The sequence below is a fragment of the Oculina patagonica genome, chromosome 13 (genome assembly GCF_052425735.1).
Source record: "Oculina patagonica isolate OP01 chromosome 13, crgOcupat, whole genome shotgun sequence".
Lineage (NCBI taxonomy): Eukaryota > Metazoa > Cnidaria > Anthozoa > Scleractinia > Oculinidae > Oculina > Oculina patagonica.
Window position 1 is genome coordinate 13,969,989 of NC_135770.1, and position 20,790 is coordinate 13,990,778.

Below are 20,790 nucleotides of genomic sequence, written 5' to 3' on the forward strand. Positions count from 1 at the left end.
CGCTCTCCTGATCGTGCTATCAGCACACAAGGCAACACACTGCATCAGAGCCTCTTTTGTTTTGCTTCCCTTGAGGTACTTGGCCTTCTCACAAAATACACAAATTCGCTCATAGACCCTACTTTGGGTGTTCACCGGTTGTCGGCCGGAAGCCCTGCGGCTACTTGTGTCATCTTCCTCTTTAACCTTGTTATCAGAATGAGCCAGCTTTTGTAGATCCCTCTTCAACGTAAAGATACTGCGGCATTTCCTGTGATACCTCTCCTTCCTTCAAAGTTTTCGCAATATCAAGAATCCCCTCATGGTAACGAATAACTGCAGCATTAAGGAGCGTTTTCCACGAGTTGAGATCTTTTAAAGAGGCCAAATCTCCAGTTTTGTCACAACAGTGAATTATGCATTCACTTTCTTTACGTTGTTTCTTTCTATTTTCATCATTGCTTTCTAAAGTCGTTCTTCGTTTCCCTCCTTAGATGTTTAATAAAAAGTAAAGCATACAAAGTCGTTTAAACATTGATTTTTCCATAAGGAATTTTTAAAGGCTCAAAAGGTTAGAACAAAGTTAAGATATGGAACTCGTTTAAACAGTGGTTTTATAAATAAATGGTGGATTATCGAGTCCATACAGATCTCGAAGGCCAGAAAGTTTTTATTTTAACCACAAATCGTGCAGAATTTGGAAGTAACACCTCTCTTCAAACAACAACAGAAACATTTCATTCGAAATGCGAGGTTTACAAAGCGATTAGAACTTGGAAAGCAAATGTACCCGACTTTGCGACCGAAATTCTTCAAACCGTCAGGTATGATAGGAACACGCTGAAACTTGGCACAAACCTTTGCAATATCCTGTTCTAGCTGCAGCTTTTAAAAAATGAAAAACAAATCGACAAATTTTTCGCAATTTGAAATAACGTCATTTGTTTGATATTTTCAAAAATTGGACTGAAAACCATCCATCTTTATTGACTGCTAACATTTGATGTACCGGTATATACACGATCTTTTTAACTTTTACACACAAGATTAAGGTAACATCAGCCTCAAAACTGGCTGGTACTGGGTTAGTGTAAGTATCACATATATGCGACGTCAAGTCAGACGCAAAACACAACAGTTTTTAAATGCAAAATAAAGATGTCGCTCGTTCAGGAAATCTACGGAGTGGATTTTCCTGTAAGTTGTTTTGAGTAAAATTCAACTGTTTGGCGGCGTTTTGGGGTAAATACAGAAAAATTCACCGTGTCATTTTCAAAATAATCGCATTTTATTAAAAACGAAGGCTTCCGAAAATTGTCATAATTTTAACAAATCGCCTTTGATCGCCATAACATTTATCATTTTATATAATATACCGTCGCTTGCATCTAAGCGTGAACACGAGCCGCCGAAACATGATCTAATTGGGTATCAAACGTGGCATGATTGGTCATCAAACGTTTGAAGTTTAGCAGACCGTAACGGCAACTTTCGCGCCGAAACTTCAACACATTTCGGTTTCGAAACAGTCGAAATGGCGGAAAGATTGGATATCAAGACTTCCATCGACAAATTGATCCTGATCTGTGTCGATATGCATTTGCAGGTTCACTTGAATCACTTCTGGTGCAAAGTTTCGCCTGTTCTCAGTGTTTATGGTGAGCATTTTGAGCATGAAAGTTGCCGTTACGGTCTGCTAAACTTCAATGTTTCATGACGAAACATGCCATGTTTGATACCCAATTAGATCATGTTTCGGCGGCTCGTGTTCACGCTTAGATGCAAGCGACGGTAAGCATTATTCTTTCAGATTCTGAAAAATCTAAGCAATCGCTTCACGTTTTCCCGTTTTAAAACGCGCTTAAAAAAGGGAACTGTCAGCCTCATAAATACCCGCGGGCCACCTTAAAATCGTATGATAAAGCAACATTTAGCCCTGTTCAGTACTGTGATCTGGCCGGCAGAGAGGGGTTGATATCGGGGGGGGGGGGGGCTTATAATCGGATGTATTTTTTGTTTCCAGGTAGATGGGTCTATAACCGGGGTCTTATAACTGGAATATTATGATGTGATATGGAATTTATTGCTGTATTAAATGATTTATCGTTTCAAAGGGAGCGGTCATTAATTACTGGGGCTGGTAAATTTTTGAAGAAGTGGGCTCAAAAATTGTTACTCTCCCATCAAATTGGAGCCCAAAAATTTGCAGCCCTCCCCAAATCAGCACTGTTCTATATAATGGGCACGTAAAAGAATAAACACATCAAGGTGTGTATTAGCTTACTACATTAAACCATGTTAAGACATGTTCCCCTAGGAAATTCAATATTTAATCCAATTAGATCACTTTTCTTCGATTTTAAGCAGCAATGTGATGGCATTTTAAGAAAAGCTGCTTAAGTGTTTTTAAGATCCCGATTATTGATAACATGTCACAATACCAATAGATATGTCTTGATAAAAATGGGTTGTTTGAATCAAAATAATGTCATGCAAGAAATAATCGTTGTAGTGTGATATTGCAACTGATTGCATGAGTCTCATGCTTAATGCACGAGGCTTAAGAAGCCTGAACCAACCAGCTGTTGATCATTAACACAAGCAAGGTTAGGAAAAGTTTTATTTTAGGTATTCTGAAATGACTAGTAATGCATCTAAGAATGTCAAACTTTGACCATTTAACAAGTCACTACTCTATAAGCCAATTGATCATCAACAAATAGACCAGAAGTTAATAAGCTTTTATTAGCTATTGCTTGCTTGCTAGTAAAATAGGCAAAGTAGCTAGCTTGCAAGTACAAAGTAGAAGAATTAATGGTTCCTCACAGGGAACTTGCAGCATGAATGATTTAAAAATTGTCCTGTGGAGTCTCATAACAGAAACTGTGCGTTGAAAGTCAACCATTCTTGCCATATTTTAAAGCATGTGGCTCACTCCAGAGATTTTCACAATAAGTTACGTTTAAGATATAAAAGATACAGCTTGCTGGTTAAGGCTTATTACCAAGAAGGGGATGGATGGTGGATTGAATATATACTGGTAAGTAGCCTAAAATATTTTAAAAGTTTGTTATTTTGTGACCGCTTCCCCTTATTGGGGTCCAAAAAACATTTGGCCCTCCCCAAATGGGAGCCAAAAAAAAAATAGCCCTCCCCTCAAATTTGCTGGCCCTCCCCCCAGTGATTAATGACTGTTCCCAAAGTACTAGCATGCATGTCTAGACTTATTTTTTCTATATTTTTATCTGTGCCTTCTTTTTTGTAAAATAAGAACCTATTGAAAATTTTAGGCTAAATAGGTTCTTATGAAAAGGGGGTTTGAAATGAGAATTTTAGGTAGCAGAACAGGTTCTTAAATGTAGACTTAAGACCGGAATAATGGCGGTCGGTCATGTTGCGACAAGCTCCCGTTATTTTACGGCTTTGTTGGTTTTGTGTATCGCGTTTTTTATTGGGAACGAAATCTACTTCTCAAGAAACGTACTGGAAACCTGGAAGCACCGAGAAACGACCAATGTAACCAGCTATCAGACGAAATTTGAATCTCAAGTCGAAAGTACACAAAGACAAAGACCACGTTGCCGCGGAAGACGATTTCTTCGTTGTCGAGTGCGTCACTCAACTGATGAGCGGAGTTGGTTTAACATCCAACGATTGGAATGTTCTGGAGATATTCACCTTAATCCAGGCCCGACAAAGCTAAAGTTTCCCTGTAAGGAATGCGAGAAGAGCGTTCGAAATAATCAGAATGCGATGTTATGCTCTGAATGTGGCTTATGGATTCATGCAAAGTGTCTCAACATGTCTGCATCGACTTTTAAATATTTTCTTGAACGACCAGCAATCGACTGGACTTGTCCGCTATGTTCTCTACCGAGATTGGAAGACTCATTTTTCCTTGAGGATGAAGAAATAATAACTACCGAAGGAAACTATGCAAATCAACTTCTTCTACAACCAGATGCAAATGAGGCGAATTACACACTTATCCACTCCCAGGAGAATGTGGCAATTAACAATTGCGGCCAACAGGAATTTGATCTGCTCTTGCAAGAAAGGGAGGAACAGTCCAGTCAGATACTAATGTTCCATCTGAACATAAACAGCTTGCAAAATAAATTTGAAGAACTGAAACTCCTGAATGATAAAATGAAGTCGCAAATTATTTTTCTCTCAGAGACAAAGATCGACAAGTCCTACTCGAACAGCCAGTTCACCTTAACGGGCTACAACATGTATCGAAAAGACAGAAAGAAAGGAGGCGGTGGGATAATAGCCTATTTTGATTCTAGTTTACCCTCGAAAGAGCTAAAAGTAACGAAGAAATACAAAACAATCGAGACTCTTGCAATAGAAGCTAGACTTGGTAAAAACGAAGTCATTTTCCTTGGGATATACCGACCCCCAACGCAGTCGGATCACCAGCCAGATCCACACTATTTAGAACGAGTAGAGGAGGAACTGAATGACGTTTGCATGTGGGCTTCCCTCAAGAAACAGATATTTATCCTCACAGGTGACCTGAACCTCGATAGGCTAAAACCAAAAAGCAGAGAAGGGAGAATACTTGCTGACCTAGAAGAAGTACATGGAATGCAGTGCTTAATTACCAAGCCTACGAGGATTACGCTGACATCAGAGACACTGCTGGACGTTATTCTAACCAACAAACCCAACCTTTTCAGGACTAGTGGTTCTTTCAACCCAGAGATAAGTGACCACCATCTTATTTATGGTATTTTAAAGCAATCTGTATTACAGCATAGGCGAAAGACCATCACATTCAGAAGCCTGAAAAACGTGGATGTGGATCAGCTTAATGAGGACTTGGCTAGCGCTCCCTGGATTGTTGGAGAAACATTTGACGCCATCGAGGACCAATACGACGCATGGAAAACTATTTTTGAAAGTGTACTGGATAAGCATATGCCGAAAAAGAAGATGAGAGTTAGGCAGAAAGATGTACCATATATGACCGAAGAATGGAAAATGGCAATTAAGAACAAAAGGAAATATGCACAAATGTTCGCCCAAAACCGATCTCTAGAAAACTGGGAGTTGAAAAGGAAATGGCGAAATTTGGCAACTAAAGAAAGGAGACGTGCTATTAAAGCCTACTGGGCCCAGAAATCGGAAGAACTGAGGAAGAAACCGAGGGATTTCTACAAAACCTTCAAACCATTTCTAAGTGATAAAACCAAAGAGGAGACAAAAATTGCCATCAGAATTAACGATCGAATTGTAACTAACCAGAAAGTAGTGGCAGATGAGCTTGGCGATTACTTTTCAACCGCTGCGAATGCCATTGGAGGTGCACAAGTAATGCATTTAGTTGAGAAAGACTTTGAAAAACACCCGAGTGTCGAGAGCATTCGGCAAGCTTATCAAGGCCTTCAATTTGGTTTTAACGAAATTGGCTCCGGTGAAGTGGAAAACGAACTGAAAATTCTTAAATCAAACAAAGCTACAGGGTGGGATGGAATCTCCCCGAAGATTCTAAAGTTAACTGCCAAAGGTTTAGCACCATCCCTAACAAGTCTCTACAACAGCATTATTAGAAAGGGAAATTGGCCTAACACGTGGAAAATGGGAGAATGGACTCCTGTTTTCAAGAAAGGAGATAAAACCGATCCGGGAAATTACCGACCTATAACATTACTGAACTCTGTTGATAAAGTATTTGAGTCATTACTTTCCAAGCAAATCATGGAAACCATGAATCCACATCTATATCAGAAAATGTCTGCCTACAGAAAGACACATAGCTGTGAAACTACGTTGATAAGGCTAACTGAGGACTGGAAAATGGCTGCTGATAAAAAGGAGTACGTGACTGTTCTATCCACCGATATGAGCAAAGCTTTTGACTCATTGCACCCTGCATTAATGATCCAGAAACTTAAAGCATACGGCTTCTCTGAAAGAGCACTAAATCTTTTGCGATCCTTTCTTGAGCGTAGAAGAAACAGAGTCAAACTACAAGAAGCGCACAGCGCATGGAAAGAACAAAAAGGGGGTGTCCACAAGGCTCCTCCTTCGGGCCTCTTCTCTGGAATCTGTTCCAAAATGATCTCTCGCTACATAGGCAGTCTGCTAGTCTATTTATGTATGCTGATGATCACCAAATATACGCCAATGATAATGATATACAGAAGGCCGCCCAAACTCTTAGGAGAGAAACAGAGGCAGTGTCACAGTGGTACAAGGAGAACCTACTGCAAGCCAACCCTCAGAAATACCAGATCCTTACCCTTGATCCACAACCTTCCAAGAGAACCCCTGAATATGCACTGAAGATGGAATTCGATGGTCATGAAGTCAAATCATCGGAGTATCTTAAAATTCTTGGTGTAACCATCGACAACAAACTGACATTTAGTGAACACATTAGTGATATTTGCAAGAAAACGAGTTGTAAGGTTGGGGTGTTAATGAGACTACGTAATCTAATTCCATGGTCTGCAAAGTTACAGCTGTACAAATCTAGTATTTTGCCTCACCTTACATATTGTGATATTGTATGGCACTTTTGCAAATCATCCGATAAGAAGAAAATGGAGAGAGTTCAAGAGCGCGCACTCAGGGCAGTCTTTAAATCCCAATCGGAGACCTACAGTGAGCTACTGAAAAGAGCAGGTCTACCAAGTCTGTACCAAAGACGTCTACAAAACATTGCCATTCTAATGTATAAAGTAAAACACGGACTTGTGCCCACTTATATAACAGAAATGTTTAATACAGCCCCGAAACGATATAATCTGAGGAACGCTGATTTTAATATTCCACGTTTTCGCACAGTACATTATGGAAAACATTCTTTATGATATTTCGGGCCTTATCTATGGAGCAAACTAGACCACAGTGATAGAGAAAAACATAATGTCACGAGTTTTAAAAACAGTATTGGGAGAAAAGACCTCACCCGTCTTATACAAACTGAGTGTAAATGTGACATATGCAGCTAGCCGATATACATTTTTAAATTTTTAATTTTTAACTCTTAACTGCAATTTTTATCTTTCACCTACTTTTATGATAAAATTTTATATTCTATTGTAATTTATTGATTTATTTATTTATTAATGTATGTAGTACGATTCTTCAGTTTTTCTTCTTCTTAGAATTTAAGTGTAAATATTTTAACTTTAAATAGCTTAGATATATAATAATGTAAATAGTGTCCACAATTAGTTTTTTTAAGCTAAATACTTCAGACACTTTAATAAAGTATTTCATTCATTCATTCATTACTGTATTTATTTGATTAAACACCCTGGACGCTTGTTAAATTTTAATATCTAATTATAACAAAACATGAAGATGTATACAAGCTGAATTCTAACTGTTCATTGAAAACTTGTTTCTGTAACAATACTAAGAAAACTCGGTCTTCTGGGTAGTCTCTTTGTAGTACTTAGTCAATTTCAATCTTCATTTCAATAATAGTCAATACTCCTCAATCTTGTGCCCTCTTTTTAAGGCCCGGGTGGTGGTGGGCGCTTATTTGAGGCTGGGAGCTTATTAACTTTTCGAGGTAATTCAAGTTGGGCGCTTAATTGAATAAATACAGTATACTGGTTTCGACTGTATTGTAAGATTTGTGATTATAATATAGTTATTGGATGATTGATTGATTATTGTTTTGGTGTTTCAGTGTTAGAATTTCTTGGCTTGTGTTTGAATAAGCATTGGAAAATTTCAAGGTTAGTAATAAGCTGCTTAATTCATTGACTAATTTATTTATTTTTTAAGCAAAATTGCACAAACAAGGAAAGCCACAATATAAACATTTTTAACTTGGAAATTAGCAAAGCTTGATATCTGAGTTCTAGCGAGCAAGTCCAATGAAGATAATTTGCTGGTTTGGAGATTGAACTTATTGGCTCAAAATATGATTTGTTGTGGGCAAAACTTTATTTGTCAAAGTTTGCATTTTTATTTTGTTTTAATTCAATTTCTGAGTGTAGTGGCTCAGAGCAACTTTACTTGGATCATGTTTTATGCATGTGTAATTTTTTGGGGTTGCTTTAATTTTCTTACTTTTGAAAATATTGTAACTCTTACAATAAATTATTTTCGTACACAGCACTCTGTCATGGCAAAATGATAAGAAAACCGTTTTTTACTACTGTAGTCACCCTGAAAAAACAGCAGTATATAGAGAATAAAAGATGATTGAATTTTTTTTTCTGGAGAAAAGAGCACAACTTCAGTAGTCCTGTTCTCTAACAACTGAGCTATGGTGCATGGGTTATCAAAATTGTATTGATTCTTAAACAAATTCATGAAAGTGGGTGCTTATAAAAATTGTTAATTTTTTATAATCATTGTGTGGCATAGGCATCACATAAAAAACATTTAATAATGTTGAAAACAATGTTCTTTGTTCTTTTTTTTAATTTCTCTTTTTCAGATCTGAATCATCTCCTGCTCTCCAAACATCTTCTATGTTGGACTGCTTGGCAATAATCCAGGCAATAATTTCTTTTCTCCAGAAATCCACTACTGAACAAAATTTTTGCAACCTATTTGATCAACTGGCCTTTTGTCGCATGCAAGCACAAAATATTGACAATGGAAATGCTGTTCGTAGTCGTTACCAAACTGCTCATGAAACTGTAAAACCATGGAAAGATTTAATGATACAAATATTGGTTGATCTTTGTGCTGTGCTTTTTGATGGTAAGTGACATTAAATGCTACTTTCTTGTTAGTATGAAGACCAGAGTTCAAAGAACTGATAAGGTTAAAAGGGGGTGTGCTACTTTAAGTAAGCAAACTGTTATTTCCTGGTCAAAATACTACAGTAACCACAAGATTTTAATGGCTAGATCTGTCTGGTGGACCTGATACAACGACTTAAAGGTCAAATGAACAGAAATTTCAATTTTTTTTATTTTTGTTCATGTGTTTATTAAGAGCCAAATAAACATATCCCAAAGTTTCAAAGTAATCGAACATTGCTTCGCAGAGAAATTGCAAGTTGAAAACTGCATGGCATGTGCAATGGTGTGTGCTACGTCCCACATGACCTAAGTCAGCCGTAATGCTCAGTTAACGACCTTTGCAGGAAAAGGTGGGAACATTCTTGGGACATCTTTGCTATGTGTGTGGTCTATGGGAAGGTGTATAAGCTCTAAAAATTTAAAGCTCATTCTAATAGCCTCTTCGGAGCCACAATTAAAATGCCATGTAGAGGATTTTTCAATGCAAAAAGCACAATTACAGCGAATTGGAAGAAAATGGCTGACAGAAATTTGTCACTGACTTTAGTCATTGAATTGCTCAAAGGTATTAAGGTTCCTCAAAGGCAAGAAAAGAAAGAAAAAGTTTAAAAAGCTTAAAAAACAGACTGTAAAGCAATAAAAATTGTTATCTTTTTATTTATCTTCACACCCCTCTTTGTTGCGCCAGTTGGTCTAGACTTAAACTACTGTATTAAAACTGTCCTTGTGGGAATCAGGTCCTCACAGCTCACTGTCACATATTAAAGTGTTTTTTCAGCATTTTAAATCAAACTAGTTTTATTCACACGAGTAAGAACCTAACATTTAAGAACCTGTTCAGCTAAACTTTGCAAATTAGACCCCATTTTTATAAGAACCTATTTAGCCTAAAATTTAAAAACAGGTTCTTATTTTCTAAAATTGATTAAAAATGTTTACTTTGGGAAAATAAGTTTGGGCAAGGCTTTACTGTACATGCATACAATATCATTTTCTGAATGATTAGTGCTTTTAAAGTGGCTCCATAGGGTAATCACATAATGATGTGGCACGCGCTTGTGTCATACCGGTACTTTGAAATGTGATTTTGTCTTTGTTTTTAGTCCTAGTTTGCTAGAACTTATCAAATGCAATCAGCAATTATGAAATAGTGTTCTACAACCATCTCTGTAGAAATAATGGGTTAAAGTCGAGAATTAAGACTACCCAAACAAATGCGTCTTTTAGTGTTTAGCTGGCTTTAAGTGCGATTTTCTACAATTTTCTTTGGTTGAAATCTTCCGAAATTTTTACAGTACATGGATATAACCTGGAAAAAAATTGTAAACAGGAAAAAAGTAAGGGTTGTTAAGGCAGATTTTTCGTTACCTGCAAATTTGTGTCTTTTCCCTCTGCGTAAAAGCATGTCTTATAGTTTTTCCTAAAAAACGAGCGCCGCGTAAAGCAAAATAATTATAACCTCTCTGCCGACTTTTACGAAATTTCACCGAAAGAAACTCGAGAGAAGCTAGACGAAAGATGCCTTTTCTCTCCAGACATTTGAAACAAAAATGTCAGCAGAATAGAAATTATTCAAGATCGCTATTTGAGCATGTGTCAACGTTGAAACCACTATGCGCTCGTTTAGAGTGTTTACTGAGCATTTGATGTAATTTCATGAAGAAAATCTACAAACTCGTAATCTTTGGAAGATTAAACAACATTGTACGGCCTTGGAAATCTATTATAGATGAAGTTATCCTTTGAAATGTTTAACAGAAATCCATGGTTGATCATTTTTGTCTGAGCTCGCGTCAGCTTGTGCGCGCAGATTCCGAATGCTTGCATCATTAGCGCGCACGGTCATAAAACCCTATGGAGCCACCTTTTAAGGTGTGCAAATTTTGTGTGGTGTGCAAATTTTACACAAATAAAAGGCTGAATATCACTAAAAGTTCTATTAGCTACAATGTATATTTTTCCCCAGAAATAAACCTATTAAGAGCCTTAATAGCCTAAGTTTGTGTTAAGTACTATTTATGTAAGAACCTGTTAAGGCTAACCTGAAAAAACCTAGGTTCTTACTCGCAGGTGTTTACTGTTCTCAATATGTGTACATGCCATAACTGTGTTCCGACCACAGCATGATTTGTGAGAATTTCAAAGCATTGACTTTCCTGGTGAGAAGTGAGTTCTTACTGGGAACACTACCAAGATTTATTCACCCTGTGAACTTTGGCAGGAATTATTTTTCTTGGCGGGGAATATATTGGCGAGAATATATTTCCAACAAGATTCTTGCTGGGATCTGTGGCAGGGAATCTTACCCAGACGGGATGCTGGTGGGAAGTCTGCAATCTTGCTGGGATCCCGGTCCCTATCATCACTTGTGTGAAATGTCATTTCAAACTTGATTGACAGAAATCTTAGAACATTTTTGCAGGTGTTTTGATTTCTGTAGTCAGGTATCAATGTAAATGGTGGTAGTTATAAGATACAGTCAAATCACGATAACTCAAACCTTCAAGGGAAATCCAAAAAAGGTTCGAGATATCAGGAGTTTGAGTTATCGAGGGTAAAATTAGTAAGAAACTGACCTGAAGGGGAATCTAAAAAAAGTTCAAGTTAGCTGGAGTTTGAGTTACTGAGGGTTCGAGTTATCGGGATATTTTTCTATTCAAAATAAATTAAAAATCTAACTACCGGTAAACCTACTTAAGTGTGCAGACAGCAGAACTTTGTTGTTGTTTTTTTTATCTTGACTCGTTTTTGATTTTAACTTCAAGATCTGTTTATCCCGGATTGTCGGACTACAGCTGGAATGGCCATTCTTGTTGTAATCAAAGTAATGTGCGTAGCTGAAAATGTTGTGTCGACGGTAAGTATGTAACTTGGCCTTTTATCAATTGAGCAAGGTACATGTCAATATATGTTAAACCTTGAGTGGTAAAGAGGGAAAGTGAAAGGGAAAGTGCGGAATTCACTGAAGCTGATCAATTGAATGTATGATGTTTTATCAATTATAGCATAGATAATATCAGTCAAAGAAATAGTTTTTCAGTTTGTAAAATGTTAGGTACAATACAATACAAATAATCTGTGGGAGCAGTATTGTCATGGCAACAACAACAGCAAAAACCAATTTTTGGATTCTTTATTTTATTGGGAGTGAAGTTTATCTGATGAATAATCCAATCTTGGATTTTCCCAAAAGAACCCGGCCACACCCTTTGTACAAAATTGCCAACGAGTCCGTGTGACTTGTCTGTGCAACATGTCCGAGAGACATGTCCTACCCATTGTTGCTGAAAAATTGAATTTAACCTGGTTCAACCTGCTCCCTCTTTAAAACACCACTCCACTTCTGGTTGTCCGAACTGTTAAATTTTGACCAATCAGAGCAATCTGTTTTGGGTTATCTACACATGTGTGATATCATTTTTGACCCAGAGTTTGTCATGTTTCAATTCTCTATGAGCCAAATAAAGTTTATCGATATTAAGTTGAAAAATCTTTGGCTCTTCCACCGCAATCTTCGGTAATCTTCGGAACATTTTGGAAAATGTTCGGTTCAAACGTTTGTAGGATCTTCAGACAACATTTTGAAAATCTTTGGAAATCTTTGGAAAATTGTCAAAAACCCTGAAATTAGTAGGTATATACATGTATGATAAACAGAATAATACATACATGTAGTTGCGTGGAGATATGAAATTTATCTTGTCGTGTTTAACACTTGAAGATAAATTTCATATATGCAACCATGTTTTATCCTCTATATAAAAGAAAAAATAGATTTTGATAGAATAGTTACGTTTTTTAAGCCATCCTGTTAAAGCTAAAAGTGTTTACTGCTCAGTTTTACAGTAAAATTTCTGTTTTGGAAAACTGTCGGTAACCTGTCGGTGGGCTGTCATGACACTTCATCTCGATTTGAGTGTGTACCGCATTTTGCGGTCGTTAGAATTCATATATTCAGTCTATTGTTCTAGCCTTACATATTCCCGCCGAGTAGTTTGCCGAGAATGTGGCAATTTCCAAGAGCCAAAGAGCGCAACGCTTTGATGTAGGTGAGACTTTTTCCTTTTGTTTTGCGAAGTTCAATAAACCTCTGGGACAACTTGCCGCTTGATTGATTCTGAAATGTCACTGTTTAGCGTGCCGCAAGCTGGCGACGAGCGAACAATTTGCGGAGAGTTTAAAATGTGACGTGGCGCAGGGAACGTACGGTAAACGCCATTCCAAATCTTCACTCCGTTTTGCTATCATTTTGATTAAGAAAAAGGCCTTACATAATTCACTTTTGTGGTCGGCAGTTACAGGATAATATACACGCGCCTTTTGTTTACAACGCAGACAATGCGTAATTCCACCGCCACTTCTTACCGAAAATCGATCTCGGCTACAGTGGTCCAGCTCAACTCTCATTTTATGTCATGCTTGATTTATTCAATATTTCGCATAGATTTTCTCTTACTTTGACAGCGACAGCTCACACTTACGAAAACAGTAAACAAAAGGAACATTCAACGTCCAGTCGTAGTCGCTTAATTAGCTATTGTCCTCTCCTTTAAATCGGTTAAATGTCTTCCCGTAAATATCGCACCTTTTTCAAGTCTGACAAAACGAATGTACCGAACACTCTTCGGTGTGATGTTCGTAAACACCGAGGTATTCTGAAGGAATAAACCGAGCCCTCAGGGTAAAAATGCCAGCGGCCGCCCATTTCTGATGACGCTCTCAAATCGTCGTGAAGTTGTAATGGTCGGTGGCCTGTCGGTAGCCTGTTTGTAACCTGTCGGCTGACAGTTGACCATCAGTCGGTTAGCGGGACCTGTTCTTCACAATTACCTTAAAATGACACCAAAAAAATTGTGCAGAGACAGTGGTTAAGGCAGCATAAGGGCTCCTGTTTTTTCTTACTGACATAACATTCTCTGAGAAAAAGCACCCTTTCCCTGTAATTGAAATGTTTAATCCTTCATTAAATTTTTATATATAATCAACAGGTTGGAAGGTTGCTGTTCCCATATCATACTGATTCTGGAAACAGAGTTTACTCAAACTTTAATGACCCAAATGTAGTGGCTATTTTTCAAAACTATGAAGGTAAGCATTACCTGATTTTTAAAATAGGGGTGAACTTACTAGCCTGGCTGATATAATGATTGTGCTATATGCATGTTAAAGAACTGTGTGGTATTTCAAATTTTGTTGCTTTCTTGGAGATACCTGTGTAAGTAAATTAGTAAATAAGTATATCTCAAACTAAACTTTTAAAGAAACATTTTTTTAATGAATTTTTATTGATTATTAGGGAAAAAAAGTTACAGCACAAGATAGATACATCAATACTTAGGATCACATTAAAAAAATATATTATACTTTCATAAAACAATTTCATGAAAGGTTGATTAAAAAAAGGATTCGTTATGGTCCAATTAAACCGAAGTGAAATGTGCAAACTAGGAAGGGGAAGTGAAGAAAAGAAAGAAAGAGCTCAATATCTAAACTACCTACATATTTCCTCCATTTGGCATTAAGGGCTTGTTTTTTATTATAATATTTCATAACTTCAGATTCAGTTTGATAAACGTAATTTAGTTTACTGTTAAATACTTTTAAGGAAGGAGAGATTAAAAAAATTATTATGGCAGTCATATTATAATTTATGTAGTTTAGCAATGAGTTAAAGGTGATTGAGTAACAGAAAATCTTTGTTTCTTTGCCAAATTTTAAAGAGCTTATCCATGTCAGTTAGTCCATCTAAGCTTATATTCAATTTATTACACCAAGAAATCAAATCCAGCCACAATGTCTCTGTAGCATGACAGTAAATAAGTAGGTGTTCAAGGGTCTTGCTTTCTTCATCACAAAAGGTACATAGTGGAAGGTTTCAAACCTACTTTGAGAAAAAAAGAGTTTGTATATATCTATTTAGAATTTTGGCTCCCGTGCTGGCCTAAACCGGCCGTGACGAATGTTGTCCTTTGTTCCACATAATCTTCCATCAAAAAAGGCATCATAACTTGGGTGTATCCCAAAGGGAGCCCAAGGTTAAAATTGCCCCTCGTTTTTTTGCGTTCAGTCAAATTGCTATCGGGGCTCTAAGGCGCATGCGTCAAGTCCCAGTCTGCATAAGATGCTGTCGTCGTTGAAAGTTATCACGGATTCCATGATTTCTAGAGTGCTGAAATTACATACAAATGAACACGTCGTTCACAGTAGACCCACTCTAAAAGATGTTGAGCGTTCTCAGGACAGGTCGGTCCTCAAGCCTTACGGGGAAACAATTATTCTATGAGTGAACCTATCGATTGAGAATCGTGTTATACCAGATGAACTATCAAATCTTAATCGTCAGTCAAGAGTGTCATCATATTTTGAGTTTTTAGATCGTGAACCAAGTAGAATATCCTGGAATAATATTGGTACGAACTTTTAAACGTCTGAGCAACAAGAGCAGAAAGGTTAGAAAGTTGTATCAAACTTGACTTAAATTGCTTACAAGAAGTCTTGCCAATGAATAATTAAACCAGGGATAAACAAAACAATGAAAAATCCTATTGAGATTTCGCTTCCAGCAGAAACCTCACAGACAATAACAGTGATACTTTAGTTTATCAATTTAAAACTGAAAAATACATTTTAGAAGTACTTTGGATCCATGTAAAATAACCTGTTTTTATCATGGGGCCGCTATTAACCAGACGAGAACTAATATATGCAAATCGGCGAAGCGTGTTGATTGAAGCGATACAATAACATCATCATAGTAAATTTTTTTATTATCTTCAATACTTCCAAGTAATATCCGCAATACCAAAAACCCTATTTGAAAAAGCCAAGGGCCGGGTCAGACCAAATGTCGATTTTCTAACCGGCGCAAAGTTGTTTCAGCTATCACCCCAATTAACTATAGACCTATTAAAACTCAAATCCAAAGATTTCTAGTGGCTTTTTCTTCATAACAATAAGACTCAAGCCACCGGTCCATTGAAATGGGAGCGTGACCTTGCTCCGGCAGCCTTGCCTTGGCGTCAAATCTTCACCAGAGTAAAACATAATTTTTTTTATTTGTAAAGAAAATAGATTGAGAGAATTTTATTATAAGCTAATTTATCGAATTGTGGTGACAAAGAAAAAGCTCAATCTCTATGGAATTACGCATAACAACAGATGTTTTTATTGTGGTGAGCCTGATTCAGCTCTCCATTCAAGAATGTAGTGAAGCAATATCTTTTCACAACAAAGTATTACTGTGGTTAAATGGGATGCATAACACCTCTTTTTCTTCTACAAGCTACAAATTTCTCTTTGGCGTACCACACTCTAAGGACAACACCCTAAGGAAATTTAACTTCTGCCTTCGTTTGCAAATTACCACCTTCATTTTCAGAAAATTAATGAGAGAATTCTTAACTGGGATGAGTTTAAAACAAAACTTGACTATAAACTAAGATGTGAAAATTTACCTTAATCTTTTTTTTAGTAAAATAAGTTCTTCTTCCTTTATTTATACGTCCATTAGGGTAAATAGGGAGAGCTAAATAGTGATTATAATAACTGAAGTTTCCGTAAGCAATTTGATGTAGTATGTCTCGTAACAAATGTAACCTATTGTACATTAGGTAATGTAACCGGCATGTGAATAATGTAAGTAGTGTTAAGAATGTAAGCAATTCTAATGCAGTAAAATGTAAAAATGTTAGTAATTTTATGTTAAGTCATGTAGGTAACCTTAGTAATTGTTCTGTAAGTAGGCTATATATTTTTTTCCTGTGTGTTGCAATAATAAAAAAAAATCATAGTAAATTTTATAGAAACTTGAATATATGTATTTTTACTGAAGAGATTGCGAATGCCTACTCCAAAGTAAATTTTTCATTCATAATTTTTGTATTAAGAATGAACTTGTTTTCAAACTGTAGTTACTTAATAGATATGTTTCAACTCGCGACTGGGGTGATCTGTTTCATTTTAATCTGCACTCCTTAACTATCTTTTAATAAATCCTGTTGGCCAGATAGATAGACACGAATGCAATCAAATACGGTTGAAAGTTCGTATTTTACTGTTCGAACATTTCTTAGTTCCTAAAATTAATTACTTAAACAGTGAGTGTAAAACGCAGACTTCAATTTAGACTAGGAATAATATATGCAATGCTTAGAATATACTGGCTTGTACTATGCTAGAGCTGTGAAACAATCGGACAAAGGACCACGAAAATCATGCCATCATGTCGACTTTCTGGCATTTACAGCTGGATACGCCAGGAAAGAAGCCCAAGTTCACGCAGATATGCGTCTTGTTTATACTCAATCTCCACGAGAGGAAAAGTTCTTTCAAATGATGCCCAGATAAGAGTGATTAGGTCAATTGAGCTTGAAATACCCACAAAAAATGCTTAGAAATTTGAGTGAAAATCTCATAGGAGAATTTGCCTCAACCACCCTTGGCTCCTCAGTGGCGAATATTTCCTGTTTAGATGGCACTTTCACGCAAATTCTTGAACTGCAAGCAAGCCCAGCTATAGGCCAGTAACTGCAGCAAAAAGATAAGAAAAGAAGAAAAATTAAAAGTGAGAATACAAAAAGAAAAACAAGAAGCCTAATAAAGTGGAAGGGCACTTTCTAATCCAAAAACTATCTTCAAACTTTGCCTTTTGCGCTTACATGTACCCGATCACATATGTAGTAAAACGTGATGGTAGTGGAAAGAAAGGCATGCCTTTGTGTTGCAAGTGGCGTTTTGAGTAGTTTTGGCTTAATTAGCTAATCACTGACCGGAAAGTCAAAAACATTCAAAAATGCGCTTCTTTCAAAAATCGCCAGAAGTTAATGGGTTAAAAAGAATGATATAAATACTAGTATTAGTAACAATGATAATTAATAATAATAATTATATATAATTATAAATTAAGTTTTTATGATTAAAAAGATTATTTGGTTTATTTGAATTCCTTGTTTTCCTTTCTCATTGTCTTGTATTTTTTTCCTTTATTTGTTAGGGATTGCCAGTTTTTCCAATTTATGTCTTTGCCATGGAGTCTTGGCTATGATTCCACTAGAGTTTTTAGTTCAACCTTCTGAGGTAACAGTTAGCTTTTTTTTAAATAGTTTATTGTACATGCACAAAAAAGGCTACTTACAATAACTGCTTCTGTTCAGTAGCAAGTAATGGATTTCAAGTAATGTAATTGTAAGATGTAATCCAAGTAAAATGGTCGACATAATGTTCGCTAAGATGATAGAATGTTTAAAAAAGGTTGAAAGGCTATAATATGACTAAGATGTACAAGTAAAAACCAAAAGTTTTCGACAAAAAAGTCATCATCAGGGTTAATGTGTTTTCCACGTAGTTTTGCATTTAAATGTTAAGTCACTCCCATGCCCAGGGGGGGTACTCGGGATTTAAAGTGACGGGGATGATCGAATGGGGCAAAAAAATCCCTAGGGCTTAAACAAAACCCAAAAAAATCCCTCGACCAAAAATCAACCCCCCAAAAAATCCCATGCCAAATTTCTGACCCATTAAATTTTTCAGAAAGGGGGAATAATCTGAAGATATAACATAGTTTATTCGCAGAACTATGTGGCCAAGGGACTACCACCAATCTTTATGGTTTAAACTTAAGGTTAGATGATAGGAAACTTGTAAGTGGAAGGGAAAGGAGTGGGTTCGTATGCGTTGGGGGCGGGGAAAGGGGGCTTATAACCAGTATTTTACGGCATTTGCCGATCTGCACACATCCCAAATCGGCAATGCCACTGTTAACCGTCGATTAAATTTACATTTAGCACAGAATAATAAAATAGTAGTAATAACAAAACATTTAATAAGAATATTTTATTTTGGTAACAATTACTTAATATTTTATTTCATTTTATTTATTTTATTATTTCATTTCATTTGTGCAGTTTCACACTACCCCAATAACTCAATGTGAAAACCCTTTACTGACCCCAGTAGTAAAAACTGCAAAAAGTTAAACCACAAAGAGTTTGAAAAACCAACAAGTTCCTCTGGAGAGGGAATTGTTTCTGTAGTGCGTTTGTTCTTTAGGATGTTAGAGATAATTGATTGGGGGTAGCCATTCGCTTTTAAAGCATCAGAAATATGTTTGACTTCTTTCGATTTTGCGTCTGCGGTGCTTGGAAGATTACACGCGCGGTTTAGAAGAGTGGAAGCTGTGCTGATTTTGTGTTTCTTCTCATGATGCGAGTTAAAGTGTAAATACCTGTCTGTGTGTGTAGGTTTTCTGTATACTTCGATGGTAATTTTGCCATTTTTTCTGTTGACGAGGTTTGTTCTGGTTTGTTTTTTAAGTGGGTCGTGCCATCAGAAACATTTAACTTTGCCTGTCTGCCCTATATTAATGGCCTCACCGAACCGCTCAAAAGATTGCTTCAAAACAATGGAATTTGTGTCGTCATCAGACCCCACAAAACCCTTCACCAAGAGTTCCCTTCACCAAAATTCAGACCTCCCAGCCACCTCCAAACAAATGTGATCTACAAGATTCCTTGCAATGACAGAGAACGCTTCAAAAACATTTTAATTATGAATCCTGGTTACTCTTCCATTTTTAACTTCTCAGTTCTCCAGAAAATGCCGAAATAAGCTTGAATGTTTAATCTACGAAATGCTGTACATCAAAGACCTAAAGCCTTCACTCAACATGCAATCAGACTCGATTCGCGCAAAGTTATTTACAGATGACTAATATTTGCATAAGCATCGCGCACATTGGAATGAAGCTTACTTATTATTCAAAACTCAACTCTTTAAACAACTTGAACACTTAAAAACTTTTTAATCTTGAAAATGATGTTCGATACATCGAAACATCGATTAACATTATTACTAATTTTTTCTTGTAAAGTGCTTTAACAAGCAACTCATCATCGGATATATCATTATATCTGTTTTATCTGAGTTTATCTTGTAGTTTTATATTTATAACTCTTACTGCATCTATCTACCCTAAAAAGTATATTATTTGAAGATCTATGTTATGAGCAGTGCATGTTATATCATAGTTAGTGATATTTACATGCTGGCCTTCACTTTATCTTAAATTATATTGACAGATCATTTTAAACAGCCAAAAAAAGAGTGGAAGTCTCATGTTTGATGCATTGTTTCCAGACTTGTGTTGTCTTTTAGAAAGGTAAGTAGAAATGACAGTTGGTTTGCTCTAAGTTTCAAGAGTCACCTCTTGAAACTTACCTCAAATCAAGCATCAAGATGGTATACATTTGTAATACAATTATGTCAGGATAATATTATTTTCCTACTATAATACAAGGATTCCAAAACTGCATAGTAGGTAGTAGTAAAATGTAATTATCCGTGATAAAATACATTTAATATCTGCCAACTATCTTGATAAAAGCAGCAGCAAAATATTCAATATAGGATGTTGTTATCGGGGGTAGTTTCCCCCAGAATTTATGTTAGCAGTTCCTTGTTGGAGATAAAAATAATTGAACTTTATTATTTTTAAAACAAAAGTCAAGAGGAGTACTTCTTGTTGTCTTGTGTTAAGTAAGAGTATGTACTCTTAGAATGAAAAAACTCATCCTGTCAAGGGAATGTAACAATGCCTGATTTGAAACTGTTTTTTTCATGTCTCAGAGGAAGAAATCTCTCTGATCAGGACCGCATGAGACCCTAATTATAAGTGGTCAAAACTTGAATATGAAGACCCCTCAAATAAACATTTTGTTCATGTTATCAAAAAGGTGTTTTTTTTAAAAGTGCTTAGATCTTGTTTATTTCTTGCAGTACGTTTCAAAATAACCTATTTGTCAGTCACAACATGTTGTATTCATTGACTGTATACCTGGTAGTCAGGGCACAGTCTTAAATTAGTCTAGCAGGTTAGCAAAATTATAGTTTGGCACACGTAGTCTTTGAAGCATGGGCTTTAAGAAAATCTAATGCTCCAAGAACATGGATCGCAAGAAAGGACAATTACGTCATCACAGAAATCGACAACATATTTGTTATCTTCAATCCGCCATCTTGGATTTGAACATTTTTCCAAAACGTAAGAAAACCACCAAAAATTACTAAAAAGTACTGAAAAACAATAAAA

The 20,790-nt window shown here is 36.4% G+C and overlaps 2 protein-coding genes across 5 annotated transcripts in view; both read left to right on the forward strand.

Annotated features, from left to right (window-relative positions):
- The window catches only part of LOC144637237 (tRNA (32-2'-O)-methyltransferase regulator THADA-like), a 169,248-nt gene that overhangs the window by 16,308 nt on the left and 132,150 nt on the right, over positions 1-20,790 (forward strand). For all 4 annotated transcript variants that reach the window (XM_078496363.1, XM_078496364.1, XM_078496365.1 and 1 more), the window contains exons 7-12: positions 7,634-7,682; positions 8,393-8,661; positions 11,471-11,562; positions 13,694-13,793; positions 17,698-17,780; positions 19,781-19,860. In XM_078496363.1, coding sequence (XP_078352489.1) covers positions 7,634-7,682; positions 8,393-8,661; positions 11,471-11,562; positions 13,694-13,793; positions 17,698-17,780; positions 19,781-19,860 — 673 coding nt within the window. The remainder of the gene's footprint in view (positions 1-7,633; positions 7,683-8,392; positions 8,662-11,470; positions 11,563-13,693; positions 13,794-17,697; positions 17,781-19,780; positions 19,861-20,790) is intronic.
- LOC144635433 (uncharacterized) lies at positions 3,358-6,273 on the forward strand. Its single transcript, XM_078494541.1, has one exon. It carries the CDS (start codon positions 3,358-3,360, stop codon positions 6,271-6,273), a length of 2,916 nt encoding a protein of 971 aa, XP_078350667.1.

Coding starts and splice junctions, on each gene's coding strand:
- LOC144635433 (XM_078494541.1), top strand. CDS start 3,358: ATGGCGGTCGGTCATGTTGCGACAAGCTCCCGTTATTTTACGGCTTTG.